The 15924-nt window shown below is 42.3% G+C and overlaps 1 protein-coding gene and 1 long non-coding RNA gene across 2 annotated transcripts in view; both read left to right on the forward strand.

Annotated features, from left to right (window-relative positions):
• Window positions 1–214: 214 nt before the first annotated feature.
• On the forward strand, window positions 215–7626 carry LOC147149541 (secretory carrier-associated membrane protein 5-like). The gene is made up of 7 exons (XM_086026919.1): window positions 215–454; window positions 1795–1839; window positions 1960–2079; window positions 2939–3095; window positions 4421–4522; window positions 5758–5875; window positions 6379–7626. The coding sequence occupies exons 2-7, from the start codon at window positions 1833–1835 to the stop codon at window positions 6553–6555; spliced, it is 681 nt and encodes a 226-aa protein (XP_085883045.1). The 5' UTR covers window positions 215–454; window positions 1795–1832; the 3' UTR covers window positions 6556–7626.
• A 1988-nt stretch (window positions 7627–9614) lies between these two features.
• The window catches only part of LOC147149542 (uncharacterized), a 32645-nt gene continuing 26335 nt past the window's right edge, over window positions 9615–15924 (forward strand). The window contains exon 1 of the long non-coding RNA XR_015086018.1: window positions 9615–10016. This is a non-coding gene — a long non-coding RNA (uncharacterized LOC147149542). The remainder of the gene's footprint in view (window positions 10017–15924) is intronic.

Raw genomic sequence — 15924 nt, forward strand, 5'->3', positions numbered from 1 at the left:
ATGTTTGCCTTAACCCCTCAACCCCACCATTAATGCTTTTCACCGATAGATTGTATAGTATTTCTTGTCTTGAACGTAACTTTCTAATAATCCGGAAGAGAATCTTTGTAACAAATGATCCTACCGATCAGAGCCTACCTACCTTATCCTATCAGAATCATGGCCCGAGAGGCGGTGCCATCAAGGATTAGAATTCTGTAATCCCAGCCCTGGTTTGGAGAGGAAGCTTGATTGACTGCTCAGAGGCGTGGAGTGTTTGGGATTTAGCCAGGCCGCACGGCTCCGTCTGCGTACTATAATCGACTCAACCTTTTGCCTTTTCACATACCCTATTGCAGTTTATTATTATTATTATTATTATTATTTTATTTTTTTTGCACACTCCCGAAAGGCCTTCCGTTGTACGCCTGACGTGTTTGAGGCCACACGGCCAAACTGCTCTCTGGGGGAGAAGGTAAGAAGATTATGTCTCTGTCCATAAGTCGTCTTTGCATTGCCTTCTTTTTTAGGCCCGTTTCCTCGAAGTGTATAGTGTGGATGCATGGTACTTTTTATCGGGGATATTTCAGCATGCGACAGACCCCCCCTTCGTTTTAATGGCAGCTGCTTCTTTAGCCCCCCCACTGTCAGGCGCCTGAACCAAACTGTGATGACTATATGGCTGCATCACAGCATGTGATAGCAATCCTCAAGAATTGGAATTGGGGTGGGAGGAGCCCCCTAGAGGCTGTGAACAAGAGGGGACATCCAACAAAGCTGGTATAACTACTGACAACAGAGGCGGCTGCAGAATTTTTTCCTCCCCTGGGCCTGAAAGGGGGCTTGACCAATACGTAGGGGTGCTGATAAAATAATGTATAAATACAGGGCTCCATACTGCCACTATGCCCTGCGATTGGCTGGCAACCAGTTCAGGGTGTCCCCCGCCTACTGCCCAAAGACAGCTGGGATAGGCTCCAGCACGCCCCGCGACCCTTGTGAGGAGAAGCGGTACAGATAATGGATGGATGGATACTGCCACTAAATGGTCACATTTTGCCCCTAAAATAAGAAACAGCGCGAGTAATTTCTTTCACCAACTCGCGCCAAGTGCGAACAGTGTCACCAATAATGGCGACAGTAAGGTTGTTTAGGGTTAGGCTGTCAAATCAGCCTACGGTAGGAAGGTTTGCATGGGTAGGACATGTTAGCAGAACACCAGCACAAACGGATGTTGTGATGCAAGAAAAAAAAAATGTGACAGGCACACGCCCGGGGACGTGCACCCGCTTGGCGGCAAGACTTGAATGGGCACTAGCCTCATGCCGCTAGCTTCAGCTAACCCTTTCGCTGCTCGTACAAGTGGCAGCGGGGCAACGGAATATAACAAGGGCAGTAATGCAAAGTCATGCTTCATCGCCAGATCACAACACAGCAACACCGCGTGCCAAAGATCGTAGCTATTTTCGGAGACCACCGACATCAAGACATTTTTGGGCACACTTCATTCAGAAAAAGCCGAGAGAGTCTGGCTGCAGTCAGCATTGGTGCTGTACTGTACCGTACCGCACCGTATCCCATTATACCGTATCATGTCTTATCGCATTATATTGCACGAGATGCATATGGGATGACATCAGAGTAATTGATTGGTGTTTAATGCCATGACATCGTTGCCCCCCCAATGGCTTATTAAGTATCTTAGTGCATCTCACATATTCTATTGCAGCCAACAGTATTGCACTGCAGTGAATGGCATCGTATTGCATTGCACCCTATTGAATCGTGCTGAATCGTATCTCTCCTTTGTGACAGGCAAAAGAGACTGGATTGGAAGTGGATCTAATATCACGATGGCTGGTCAGTACTAATACGGCCCTACTACAACACTTGTTTATTGGCCCCGCCCCAAAATGCCGACTTTGGCCATTATTTTAAGAGGGTGATGTTATGCGTGTTCCTCCTGTCGCTATTTTGCAGAACCCAACTTCCCGCCGCTGCCTGGCTTCATCCCACTCAAGCCGTGCTTCTACCAGGACTTTGATGAGATCCCTGAGCAACACCGCAGCTTGTGCAAGAAAATGTACCACCTGTGGATGTGTGAGTGAACGTTTCAAGAGCTTCATTGAAGAAATGTAGTCATACGGATTTGCTCTCTTCTCCACTCATGATAAGAGGGAAATGCTTTACAAGGGTCCTTCTGCCAAAAAAAAAGCCTGTCCGCAGTGTCCTTTTTAAAAAATTTTTTTTTTGCTCCGGTTTATTGGCTAACGAGCCACAGGGCTGAGCAGATGGTCTTGTTTTGAGCTGAGGAGGTTGGCAGGGGCCATTTAAGAATAGAGTTATGTCACTTTTTTCTTTTGGTTTCATCATTTTATGTCACCATGAACCAGCAGTGCACAATATGATTGATTGGCTATAAAGCTTTACCCTGCAGCAATTGGACAGCCAAAATTACATTTCAAACTATGCTTACGCATTGCTTGTTTTGCGGTGAAACGGTGATGCAACTGTAAGTAAGATTATACAATAAACCTCCAAAGATTGAACACTATCCACACACACAAAAAGCAGTAATGACAGCAGTGCATATTTCATATGTCACAACAAATCCACAAAAAGCCAAGGAAAAAGCAAAATGCCCAAACTAAATTGAGGTCATTTGAGACACTCTGAGATCTTGTGTAGTATATTGAAGTCTAACGTAACGTCATATTGTGCAATAAATGGCCCAACAAAACCTTGAAAAGCCAAAGGAAAAGCAAAAAAACCACGCCCACCAGTTAGCATTAATACTGGATCAACTGATTTTTGAATGACTTTAGGGGCTTAATTTTCCTTGAAAATGTTGGTTGAATTCCAAATTTTACTTTTATCGGAAATATACTGCTGTCACGCAAAAACTATGCAAGTCCTGTGCCTGACTTCCTTTCATTCTTGTTCTTTTCTCTTTCCTTAGTAAACGGCGCCACTCTGACAGTCAATCTCTTGGGCTGCTTCGCGTGGATGTTCGGAGGAGGGGGCGTGACCAACTTTGGCCTGTCAATCATATGGCTGCTCATGTTCACGCCCTGCTCGTACGTGTGTTGGTTCCGACCTATTTACAAAGCTTTCCGGTAGGCACGCAACCCTCGCACAGCATCATAACCACATAATAATAAATGATAACATTGTAAAATGAATACCTACATAATAACTTTATTATTCGAAAAACAGTATGGGATAGTAACAGGATAACTTAATGTTATGGCCTACAGAAAGCTGTTTCAGCATTTATTCAATATCTTTGATTTCCATCTTTAGGCCCTTGTATGAGTACGCTCTTTGTCGCACCAGTAAGGCAATTCAGTGCACTAGTAGAACAATTATTACCCTAACAACAACTGCATGCGTGTGTGCATAATATGTGGCTCACATACAACAGTGCAAACAAACATATATATTTCAAACCTACATTATTTTTTATGTCTGAGTGATAAACAACTAAACATTTCTTAACAACCAAAATAAAAACTATGATTGTAGGGGAGTTCTGCTACTTATTCACAGATTCAAGTAAATGAGCTGTCTTCACACCAGTGTGTTGGCCAAACACCACTCGAGGCCAACTGAAAATGATAAACAATGAATACACAGGAGAAGTGTTTGTCTTTCCTCGCTCTTCTCCAGTTTTCCGTCATTCAATTCACTTCTATCTTCATACAACAATGGTACACGATTGTGGGCTATGGGTATTTGGGTATGGATGTGTGTATGTGGCTTTCCTGAATCAAGACATAAAATAGGTCAATATACGTGTGTACGCCATATAGACGAAGACACTTTCACAGAACAAACCATATAAAACAAAGCGTAGTTCGGCTAGCAACATTTAAAAAGCACTTCCGGTTGTGCTCTTATACTGACACTGAATTGGTGCAACTTCCGGTATGCGATTTCGCGACAAGACAAGTACGCGGTACCGCGGGGTCATGGAAAAGGTTGCACTACACACTCTAAAAACGTTTTGGTGGAACAGATCATAGCCAGTTCTAACAATGTGCATTCAGACACGTAAATAAGAATGACACAACTAACTGGTCAGAAACGTACAGTGTGCACGCCATCCCAGTACGGCATACTCGGTCTCAAGTCCTCTCACGTGCTCGAGGCACATGTGTGTCACAGTGTCTGTGCGCGCTGAATTCACGTAAACTCGTTTTTCACTCAAGAACTTCATACAAAGTATGCAAATAGTAACATGCATGCATACTGGTCAGAAAGTGGAGCTGCAGTGTGGTGTTACGCCCACTCTAGTCCGGTAGGGGACGTTACTGTACAAATTTTAGTTCAGACACGTCTCACACTTTCAAGTCCGGTATGAATACCAACAGGCTCAAATGTACATAATTACACAGATGCAATTGTAAGTGGAAAGCTCTCAATCATATTTCCGCCGCAGGAGTGACAGCTCGTTCAACTATATGCTGTTCTTCTTCGTGTTCATGGCTCAAGTGGGCATCAGCGTCATTCAAAGCATCGGCATCCCGGGATGGGGAGTGTGGTAAGTCGAAACCGTTTCAAATGATAGCCGGAAACATATGCAACAAAAATAGGTATCAACATCAAAGGAAAAATAACTGGTGAATGAAATAAGGAATGTATCATCTTAACATTACAAAGTATTTTACTACACTTTATGAAATAATATAAACAATAACATTGATTTAATAATATTTTGTGTGATACATTTGATAGTTACATTCGTAATAATCAAACTAATTGCGATGCGTCTACTTCAATAACTGCTATTTCTTCTACTGCTACTTCTACTTCTACTACTACTACTACTACTACTGCTACTATAATACTGAATTTCCCGGTGGTAAAATGTGTTTGATTAAAGTATAATAAATCAAGTGAAATAAAGGAACACAACACAAGAAACATGCATAAAGAATATCAACAAATTCACTAGGGAATACAATTAGGGAGCATACCTCAGGATGTAGGTGAACAAAAAGTGAAAAAAAACCAACAACAGCCTCATATTGATAACTTAAATACAACAAAAAACAAAATAAACTAAAATGATATTAATAATATGAACATTTTAAAAGTACACGTGATCAAATATAATTAACATCAACAAAACTAGAGACCAAATCCAATAATAATAAAATACACAATAAATAAATGAATACAATTAGAGAGCACACCACCCGGTTTTACAGAGTACGGTGATAATTTAAAAATACAAAAAAACATAGACATATACTAATACATAAAGGACAAATCTAAACTTCTTCATTCTGGCCAGAGGGCTTCATGCATTAGTGCTGCAAAAGTCATCTAAAAATGTGTAAAGCAGAGCATATAATGTGCTTCCTCCGCTGAAAGACGCGTTTGCCTCAATGTCTGTCGCCGCCATTAACATGACAGTGATGGACCATTAGGAATTAGCCTCGTGGACGTTTTATGACGGCTCTGTTATTAGATTTTTAGAGGCCGTTAACGAGCGGCCGACTGGGCCCGATGCCCACAAATGAATCTCGTGACGACGACAGCCTTCATAAACTTTAGAAATGTCACCACGGCCGGTTTGGATGCACACCTGTACGCGCCAAGTGCTGCAAAGTTTTTCATCCGCTGCTACTTTAAAGGCCACTAAATGATCGGCATTTAATGTCCAGATGGCCAAGTGGGTGCTGGCGGTGATTATATTGTCTTATATCTAAGCGTGAGCCACTTTTATGCATGAAACTTTTATTTATTTCTTTGTTTGGGTCTCCCTTGCAGCGGCTGGTTGGCCACTATCTCCTTCTTCAGTTACAATATATTGATAGCTCTGATTATGTTGGTGCCTACCGTCATGTTCACCGCCGTCGCCTCGCTGTCCTTCATCGCCCTCACTAAGGTAACACGCAACAGTTTTTGAAACAGACGTTTTATATTCATTGTGTCATTGGTGGAGCTAGAGGGACCGCAGGGGCGCTCACCCCCCCATCCCCCCGAAATATGCTTGGACCCCACGTATTTTCCAGACACCTTTTCCTCCCCCCCCCGTCCACTGTAGGGAACATAAAATACATTTTTATCAGCGTTTTCTCAAGAATTTGGGGGGTTGTAAAAAACGTTTTTGCTGTGTGGACCCCCTGACATATCATGGGGGTCCACACGGCAAGAAACAAGAAAGGCATTGTTTTCTTTCGAATCCACAGTCGTGGTGTATCAAAGCAAAATCATGAAAGGTCACAATATGCAATGCAACTCCTGTATCAGACCGCATGAGAATGACCTGCCAGTGAGTGTATTGAATAGTGCGTCAGATGATGCCACGTACGTTGCACTGGCACCGGCTCTGCAGAAGGCCCCGATTTTGCTAACGTAAGAGCCCCTGTGATCCCACCGCCCTTGCAGATCCACAACTTCTACCGCGGGAGTGGTGGCAGCATGACCAAAGCGCAGGAGGAGTGGACCACGGGTTCCTGGAAGAACCCCCACGTCCAGCAGGCCGCCCAGCAGGCCGCCATCGGGGCGGCCAGCGGCGCCATGCAGGATCAGTACTCGGCCCCGCATTACGACAACCAGATGTAAGACGCCGATGGCGGCGGCGGCGCTCTCGCTGGGGCCAAAGGTGGAACAGTAGCCTCATCCGTCTGCTGGCTTGAATTGGAAATGAATGATTCAGAGTGTTTTCAGGCCACTTCATCATTTGTCAATCAAATACAACACATTTTTCATCTTTTATAACTTTTGAGGTTACATACAGTGAAGCACATTCACCAATTTCTTTTTTTGGAACTGATCCTTCATTCAGTTTTGTAAAGCAAACCTATTTGTTTTTTTTGTGCTTCGGCCAAATCATTTGGCGCCATTTGGTGGCAACATGGTGCTACGGAATTGTTGAAGTGAATTGAGGAGCTTCATGTAGACTAAAGTGGGTTTCGTTTTGCCGGGTGTGGGAGGTGTCAATTATTGGTGGATTTTTGCTATTACAAAATCACAAATACCGAACGAGGAAAACACAATGTATCAAGTTTTTAATGTATTATTTGGAATATTTTTCTGTTGCTTTGTGTTTAGGACTGACTGTGGACTCGTGGATATTGCATCAACCAAAGAAAAGTTAACATTTTAGTCGTATTTTGCACTATGGAGAGAAAAAGGCTGTCATATTATTTTTGCTGTTACCTCATGGATGATTTCATGGGATTTGTATGCACATTTTTTTTTCTTTTAACGCTGTGAAATTAAACAGTGTTGGAATGCCCTAAAGGAATGTTAGGGCCACACTGAAAAGAATAACAATAGTTTAATAATAATGTCACAAAATTATGAGCATAAATATAAAAATAGCAGTGCTAGTAATGTTATTATTATTGATTCATTTTTCACTTCTTGAATCATCTTTTTTCTCCTGTTTTGGGGTTGGGTATCGTCATTTTCAGGGATTTTGTTTCTTTTCAGTGTGGCCCTTTGTGTAGCTGGGAACAGTAAGAAGAGTGTTTTTAAGTTAACGATCACTTTAATCCTATTAAGGACACATGTAAAGTAAGCATTTAATGTACCAAAGTTTATTACGAAACTTGTGAGTTTTTTTTTTTTTTTTTTGAATTGTCACTCAATATAGTTTGTGATGTTTTATAAAGTCATGTACAGACAGTATTGCAGTGACCTGCCTCTTGCTCTGTGCCTGTTTGCCCACAGGGAGGCGCTAAGGGTTTTAGTATTTATTTAGATATTGTATGTGATTGCATTACTTCCATCCTGTTTTTTTCCCTCTCCCATTCTGATGTAGCGCCACATTGTTCGTACATATTTGTTTTCTTTTTTCTCATTCGTTTTAATCCTAATTGCATCGGACAGTGCAAGTTTATATAATGAATTTTCCACTCAAGCACATGTCATAATACTACGACAATCACCACTATACTCAGTCATACACCCATCAAAGGCTAGAAAATATACTGTATCTTGCATTGATCATGCGGGACTCTCCTCTCCCAGTGTAGTGAAATAATTAAACAACACGGCGATGACATTTTACTGCAGCGGGTATTCCCACAGGAGCCAAGTTGCGCTTTAATCGCCACACAAACACACACACACACTTGTACACACTCACACGCACGCGCACAAATGTACGCACATAAACCTCCAGAGAAAAAATTGTGACAGCTTCAGGTAAATAGGACAGCTTTTCATAGGAAAAATAGTAATTAATTAATAGATCTCAAGGATGTGCTAGTGCATTTCTATAGCCGTCATTTGAGTGGGCGACTCAAACGAAACAGCAACACAATCCTCATGTAATGTTAAAGTCCCAAGTGACTTCGAATTTTGAGACAATACAGAGAACAGTGTTGTTAACCACTCTGATGATTGAAAAGAAAATTAAATAAAAATTCACAAGGTAAAATGAGGCTTCAAAATCGTGAAAAATCAAGCCTTTGTCCCCGTTCTCAAGCATTGTCTCCGCCCAATGTGTTTCTACATTTTTCCGCCACAAACACATATCAGCTGAAAGCCTCCCACGGTGTTATCGAGGGGTTTTCCACGCCATGTGGAAAGGCGCTACCCATCAGCTATAGTAGGAGAAATAAATCTCTGAATTCACTTCACAGGGTATTTAAACTTGAAGTCGAGGGTGGACCTTTTGAATGGAAATGTGCTGTTATGGTAACTGATATAGCAACTCGAAGACTTGAGTACAGGAAGCTACAGGTCTATACGGATTTCATATTGTGCTCTGTAACTAGGTATTATCTCAAGTGAAAATATTTAAATTGCTAACATTATCTGTGTATCATTTCTTCTTTCTATTTTCAATTTAAAAAAATATGGACTTGTGAATAGTATTCTGATTTTTAATCCAACACAAAAAATAAGAACGCCTGATTTTTCACATTTCTATGTTCAACTCGGATTAAAAAAAATGATGGAAAAATGGGCCACAGGACTCAATTAATTCTGATATTTCACATGTATGTTTTAGGTGACCTGAAAGTTTATGAATGTTTGCTAAGATACAGTATGTTAGCATGTCAGCCTAGTTGCCATTTGTTTTTCGATTGCCAGTGGAAAATGTAAAAAACAAAAGACACCATATGGTAAATTGTAACCAGAGTGCAGAAAGCCATATTTACAAGGATGCAATTGTACATTGTTCCCTCTAAACAGAAACGATTGCAGTGAGAATTTATGAAATGCTACCTTGCTAAAGTTGGTATGCAACAACTTGTATTCTTATCAAACTAGTTATTAGTTTATCTGCTACCAAGAAAACTAACTCATGAAAGGAAGCACTCCGACAGGTGCATAAGGAATATGCATCTGGCCTATTCATCATGCTATTAATTCAAAAGCCTCACCAGATTAGATACAATACTAACACGCTAGCAGGTGGCCAATTTGCCTCGACAGGAATTCAGAAAAGGAAGTCAACTGAAACATATTTTTTTCAAGAATATGTTCTATACGATCCCACCAGTTGAAACGAGGCATTATGATAAACATTGCGTTTGTGGAGTAACACTTAATCCACCCATTTTTAGCCATCTCCGGGGGCGGCCATTGTGTCACTTCCGATGACTGAAAATGACATCACAACTGCTCAGGTGACGGCCAATTCACGGCTGACCTGTTTTCTGAAGATGAGCCGTGATTGGTCGTGAGATGGACAAAAACGGGTGGATTTTACTGCTTAACTCACATTCCACAAAGGCAATATTCACCAGAATGCCGTGTTTCAACTAGTGGGCCGGCTGGGAAGATGTTCTTGAAAAAAATGTGTTTGGGTTGATTTCTGCTTTAAGGCAGACTCATTAGAAAGGAAAGCAAACTGCAAAAAACTTGTCACATTGAACACACCAGTCTGAATGAGCCAACAGCCATCAACAATGGAGGAGCACAAGGGTGCCCTGGATTTACTTCTATGAAAAGGAGACAAATTTTAGGCAAGAGCGGACTGAGGGCAACGAGAAAATGGGCCACTGCAACAAAATGGCGTTTGGCGTATGGAACTAAAGTGCCTACAGATAACGCACAGCAACATGGTAAGCTATCATTAGCATGTGTGTTTATTTCCAATGATATGTAGCCTACTGTAGCCGTGTGTCCTCTTGCAGTGGTTTCAATATGCTATGATTATCAGCCTTTTAGTACTTCACACCTGGTTATGCTTTATTTCCTTGGAAGAATTTAGCCAGAGAGGACTGTAATGCCCACAAAGGATCATTTGGAAACAAGTAAATTCAGTCACAAATAGCTTACGGCGAGCCACGAAGCCATCGTTTCCATTGGCCATAGAAAACACCGAGTATACTTTGGACTTTAAGAACACAATCACAGAGGCCCAAATGTGTTTGACAGATGGACGATAGGGGACCCCAAAAAAATGAGGCTTCGCTACGGCACATCCTGAAAGGCAGACTGGCCCATTGTGTTGTACTGTTGGATTCAATGATACAGTTCAAGTTTAGGATATTTCGCAAAACGGTGGATACCCTAAAAATTTACCTCGGAACAAAAAGAAAGACCATTGTTATTGACAATCACTGGCATCAATCTTTTTATTTATTTATTTATTGCACTCTTTCATTGTGTCACAATGACAGGGCGTAAGTAACCTTCAAAATCGTAGTTTTCTAACAGTTTTTGCTCTTAATTGCAAGAACACTCTGATTTTTGAAAGGCACTTATGTGCAATTGCTCCACAGGGATACTCCAAAATCGCCTTGCCACAGTTATTTTGCTGTACTTTTTTTGCTTTCAGTACAAAAAAACCCAGAAGTTGTTGCCTTAATGGAGAACTCATAAAGTTAATGGGAGTCAACACTGAGGTAATTATGTTTTTTCCTTTCAATTGCGTAGAGGCTGTCAAAGAGAGTTCTTTTCTTCATGATTTGTCAAAAGCAGATTTAAGGGGGTGGGGGCCAAGGTGTACAAAAGTAAGTAGTGGTGGTGATGGTTGAGGGTATTTTCCCCTACTAAAATGGTCATGTATGACCTTAGCTGACGGAGCACAGAGCAGCTTTTTGTTGGGTGTCCCAGGGGAGATGTGGATAGAGTGCTCTTTCATGCGGTTGAACAAACACGCATGTTGCCGTCTGGACAACGTTGGCTGGGCGTGCTCCTCACACAGGCACGCATTGAAGCTCTTGTAACATGAGCGTAGCTCAGCGCAATGCAGGCCAGCATCCGGTGGGTGACGTGACTGGTATGAGGAAGACTGTGCGCTGTGTCCTCATGTACGCGGCGACTTTTTAAAATGGAAATTCCCAGAGCTGGGAATTCCGTCCCAGGGACGGAATTCCCGTCTGTCCCAGATGGACGCTCATTTTGTGGACGGAGGATGAGAAATATTTTAAAAAGGACGGACTAAGCAAGGACGGAGGAAGGTTTTCATTCGTCCCTCTAATCGTCCCTAACCGGGTCAAGCCCCGGCTGACGTGTTGTGTTGGGTTCTTTTCAATAGTAAGACTGCCTCGCTAAACCTGCACAACACCGGAGTGTTTGTGCATAAATGTGAATGTGAGTTTGAATTGTTTGTCTCTATCTCAGATCGATAGTCAAACTCTGGCCCTTGAGGACTCACTATCCCGCAGATTCAAATGATCAGCTCATCAGCAAGCACTGCAGGAGCCTGGTAATGATCCTGGTGACTTGAATCAGGTGTATTGGAGGAGGAGGGAAACATCTGAAACATGCAGGATAGCGGCCCTCGAGGACTGGAGGTTGTTTCTTGTGACTGGTTCCAGGGTCTCTTGCCCAAAGTCAGTTGGCGGAGGTTTCAATTACCTGTTAAAAGTGACGTAACGGGTTGGATGAAATCAAGGGCCTTGTTGTCACATACATGGGAACTTTTTTTAAAATTGGAATTTCCCCCTCTCTTGAGCCATTGCGTCCCATCCATTGATGCCTCTGCGGCTTGTTCCAAATGACTCATCACGAAAACTTAGACCACAGAGTGATGCCATCTTTACAAGTGTCAGCTACTGTATATCAACCACTGTGGACCACTGGTTTCAGAAAATAAAATGGTGCTGTCTTTTTGCTATGCAGCAAGAAAAGGGAAAACATGTTCAGACTGGACTGGCTTCCGACTTGGAGCACAATCAAACCACATCTTCTAAGATTAGTTTTTCCCAAAATTGAGATGTGAACATAGAGTTTGATTTTCGACGAAAGACATAAAAAGATACGCAGTGCCACATTTTTTATTTTCAAAAACACAGCGGACCACGAAACATGAGTGACAGTTGGCAGTTACAGTCCCGCAGTCTCCCAAGAAACTCAACGATGGTCGTCAAGTACGCTCTTAATCATGTTTCCTTACTAGTGCTGGGATTACTTCATCCTGAAAACCATAAAATTCTACAAATCTCTCAAAAGGCCGTGCCAGAGTACCTTTACTGAAGAGTGATGGGTGTGGAAGATGATCTTTGCATGCCGCCAGATGCTAAAGGAGGGGTCGCCCAGCTGTCCGGAAGGGGGCCATGTTAGTCATCGACTGCAAGGGAAGGGTTGCCGGCGGCGGCCTGTGTGATCACTAATCTCATGATGAGAGTCGTCCGCCTCTGACAGGGAATGATTCTGGTGAAATATGCTGCTGTAGGAGGGGGCGGGGGGCACAGTATTCCCCATGGCCGACTTCATCATCGGCCCTCGACTTGGAACCTGCGGGTTGCGGATATGTATTTTGCCCTCGAAGGATATCCCCCAATCATCCCTGCTCAGACGGGACAATGCATTTGGAACCATGCCATCCTAAATGTCCTTCAAGCAAGGATTCCTCAGATGGGTGCATGCACCCTTGGAGGTGTGTGAGTGCCCACTGGGGGTGTGCCATTTTGCAAGTGCAATAGTCATCTGGAATCGCAGCTAAATATCTACATGATTAAAAAGAATACCTTGTAGAGTGGTTGCCAATCCCTGGTCTCTCAGGTGGTTGTCTCCAAACCCGAAGGTTGTGGGTTTGATCCTCAACCCTTTTGACCATCTCGAAGTGTCCTTGAGCAAGATGCTGCGTTGTCAGTCGGACATGCAGTACATACTACGTAGAAGAACAACTGAATCATTCAATAGAAAGAAAATACAGTTCCCAAAATGCACATTAGCAGCCTTGAAGTAAAAGTGTTTAATTCATAGAATTTATGGCAACTTGAGGACATAGTCCATAAAACTGGTGAAGGAGGAAAAACGAGGGAATTAAGTTGTCTTTGTTATGAGGCCCACAGACTGTCTGGCTCAAGGCGGACACAGCCAGCAGCTCCTACCTTCACCATGCAAGGACGAGTTTATTCTCGCAGAAATGGGAGAGTCACTCATTTGCATCTTTATTCTCATAATTGGGTCGCAAAGCCGAGACGCGTGCAGTCGGAAGATGAATTACCTGTGGCCTTGGTGCCGAGCCACACGGTCTACGTGCAAAAAGTCTCCCTTGAGTTTCTAGGTGGACTTTTTGGCAACGTCGGCTCAAAGCCCTGTTACAATGGACTCTATGCACGCGCCATTTACGTATTTGGGCTACAGAGGCGCGCTGACTTCCGGTCGCTACTCCAACGCGTAGCGATCGCATTGAACTCTTGAAAATATGCTCGCAACCTGCAGGAATGACGTATGGTTACCATAAATGACGTATTACCTTATTATTTGCCTCAGATAGCGAAGCGATCAAAGCACCGCATCTCATTTAATGAGCCATTTGCTGTTTGACAGTACATGCAGGTCCGTGTTAACGCAAGACTTGCACATTTTATTTTGACACCTCAAGCCGACATTGTTTGGAGGATACAAAAACAACCACAAAATAGAGTACAATGCGCGAGCGGTAGCTTGTGGAAGTTGCTAGTCGGAAACGCGAACGGAAGCAGCAGCAAAAAGGCATCATGCGCTGTTGCTTTGGGTGAGCTTTGCTATGCCTCTCTGTCCTTTTCTAAGCTTTTTTTGTGGCTTGAATTCGGCAGGCAAACGCACGATTGATATCAAATATATTGTAAATAATAAATGGTTGTGACTGTGAATTCATATGTCACCCAGGACAGAAAATCAAGATGTGAGAAGTGAGGCAGAGTATCGCCTGGATTCATCACCAGCCAATTGCAGGGCACACATATCAAACACATGTTGGACTTAGTCAAGTCTTTAGTGTTTTGGGAATGTGGGAATTCAAATACTGAGTATCCTCGTATTTGAACCCAGTGCCACCGTGGAATAAAAAATGCTTCAGGCATCAGTATGTTTCTTGGTATGTAGCCTACCGAAGTTCAAGTGACCAGATGTCTGGTATCCATTTTTTTCCCCAACCGAACAGAATTTCACTTCTCATTTTTTCCATGGGTTTACCTGAAGTCTGACCACATGGGAAAAAATGCATAGAATCAGCCCCTGGATCACAAATATTGGGAACTACATTGAAGATGTTATTTGTTAATATGTCACCAGGTGACTCTGCACTAACCCTGACAACAGTTGAAGCTTCAATCTGGGGACAGGGTTAAAAAAAAAAAACATGAATTTTCTAATTCCACTGCCCACCCCAAAGTTATGATGAGAAAAGGTCTGATTGAAGGTGGGCCTTTTAGGACTACAACATTACCATATGTCGATAAATTGTCACAGCAGCAATATTATTCACACATACACACTTCCATTAATACAACAAAGTCAAGAAAAATACAAACAGCAGTGAGGAGGTGTTAAACTACATTTTCATCGACTCTAAGCAAGAAGTAAAAAAACAGACTCATGAAGCCAACTAGTTAATAAACATGGTTCAATGATACTCTAGCAATTTTTGTACAGTTAGCGCCAAGGCGGAAGTATAGATATAGATGGATTAGAAGTCTAATATTATTGACAGTGTAATCTATCGAAACTGAAGCTGTCGATGTGCATAATATTGCATATGCATTCATATTCCATCCCAATCCCATTGAAAATCAAATTTGTATAATGTAAATGAAATTGTCATTTTGGCATTGTTGTCTTTGTTCAATGTAACTTGCATGCGTTAAATGTCACAGTTGCTCCGTCCCAAATACAGGCTTGAACCGCTAGTTCAAGCAGACAAATATCAAAAGTCTCTCTGCATAATCCTCTGGTCCGTTCCAGCTTCTCTTTGCTCCCGCGTGCAGATTGCAGCGCTGATTTGTACTTCAAGTCTCCCGCTGCTCCAGTTTTCCCAGAAACCACGCTGACACTGGCGTCTCTGGCAGTGTGCATTATGTATATGGCGTATCTTTGTAACGCAGTGGGTGTCTGCTGGGTTTTGGCTCTGCGAGCGCCTCGGGCAACTTTTCCTTTGCGCTTTGCTGAGGCACATGCCGCCCTTGCTCACCCTGCCTTTTGCCACATTTGTGCATGTTGCTAATTTGTTTATACAGTCCAAACTTAAAGGGGACATATTACGCAAAACAGCATCCAGTCCATAACTGGCTTACTTCACAATACTCCAAGGAACAAGTATTGTAACACACTTCAAACACATTTCTCAACTTGCTGAAATCAGCTTGATTTTAGGGGCCAAGCCCTGTTACAAATGATCGCATTTTGCAAGTCAATGACACCCCTTAAAAAAAGTTGAGATTTTTATTAGGAATTGAATGAAATTGTGATTTTTGTTGTCAAATTGTCTTGACCCTTGTACTGTTATTTTCCTTCATAGTATTACGACTTTTTGTCTTGCAACATCATTTTGTTTCAAAGTGTCACAACTTTTCTCACGCAAAATTTTCATGTACTCATATCAACTGTCATTGTATTTTTTTCTTTTCATTTTGGTACTTTGGTACCACTGCACAATCCAGTGTGATTCACTACAAGATATGTGTCCCAAAAAATGCCTGTCCAGCGATCGGGTTGGAGACCAGTTACTTGCTAAAAAATTGAGTTAGTGAGTTAATCCAAGTACCATATTGTTAAAGTAATTTAACTTGATCACTTTTCATTACTTTTGGATTA

The sequence above is a fragment of the Filicampus tigris genome, chromosome 3 (assembly GCF_054856515.1).
Source record: "Filicampus tigris isolate MCC_2025a chromosome 3, RoL_Ftig_1.0, whole genome shotgun sequence".
In the NCBI taxonomy this organism is placed as follows: domain Eukaryota; kingdom Metazoa; phylum Chordata; class Actinopteri; order Syngnathiformes; family Syngnathidae; genus Filicampus; species Filicampus tigris.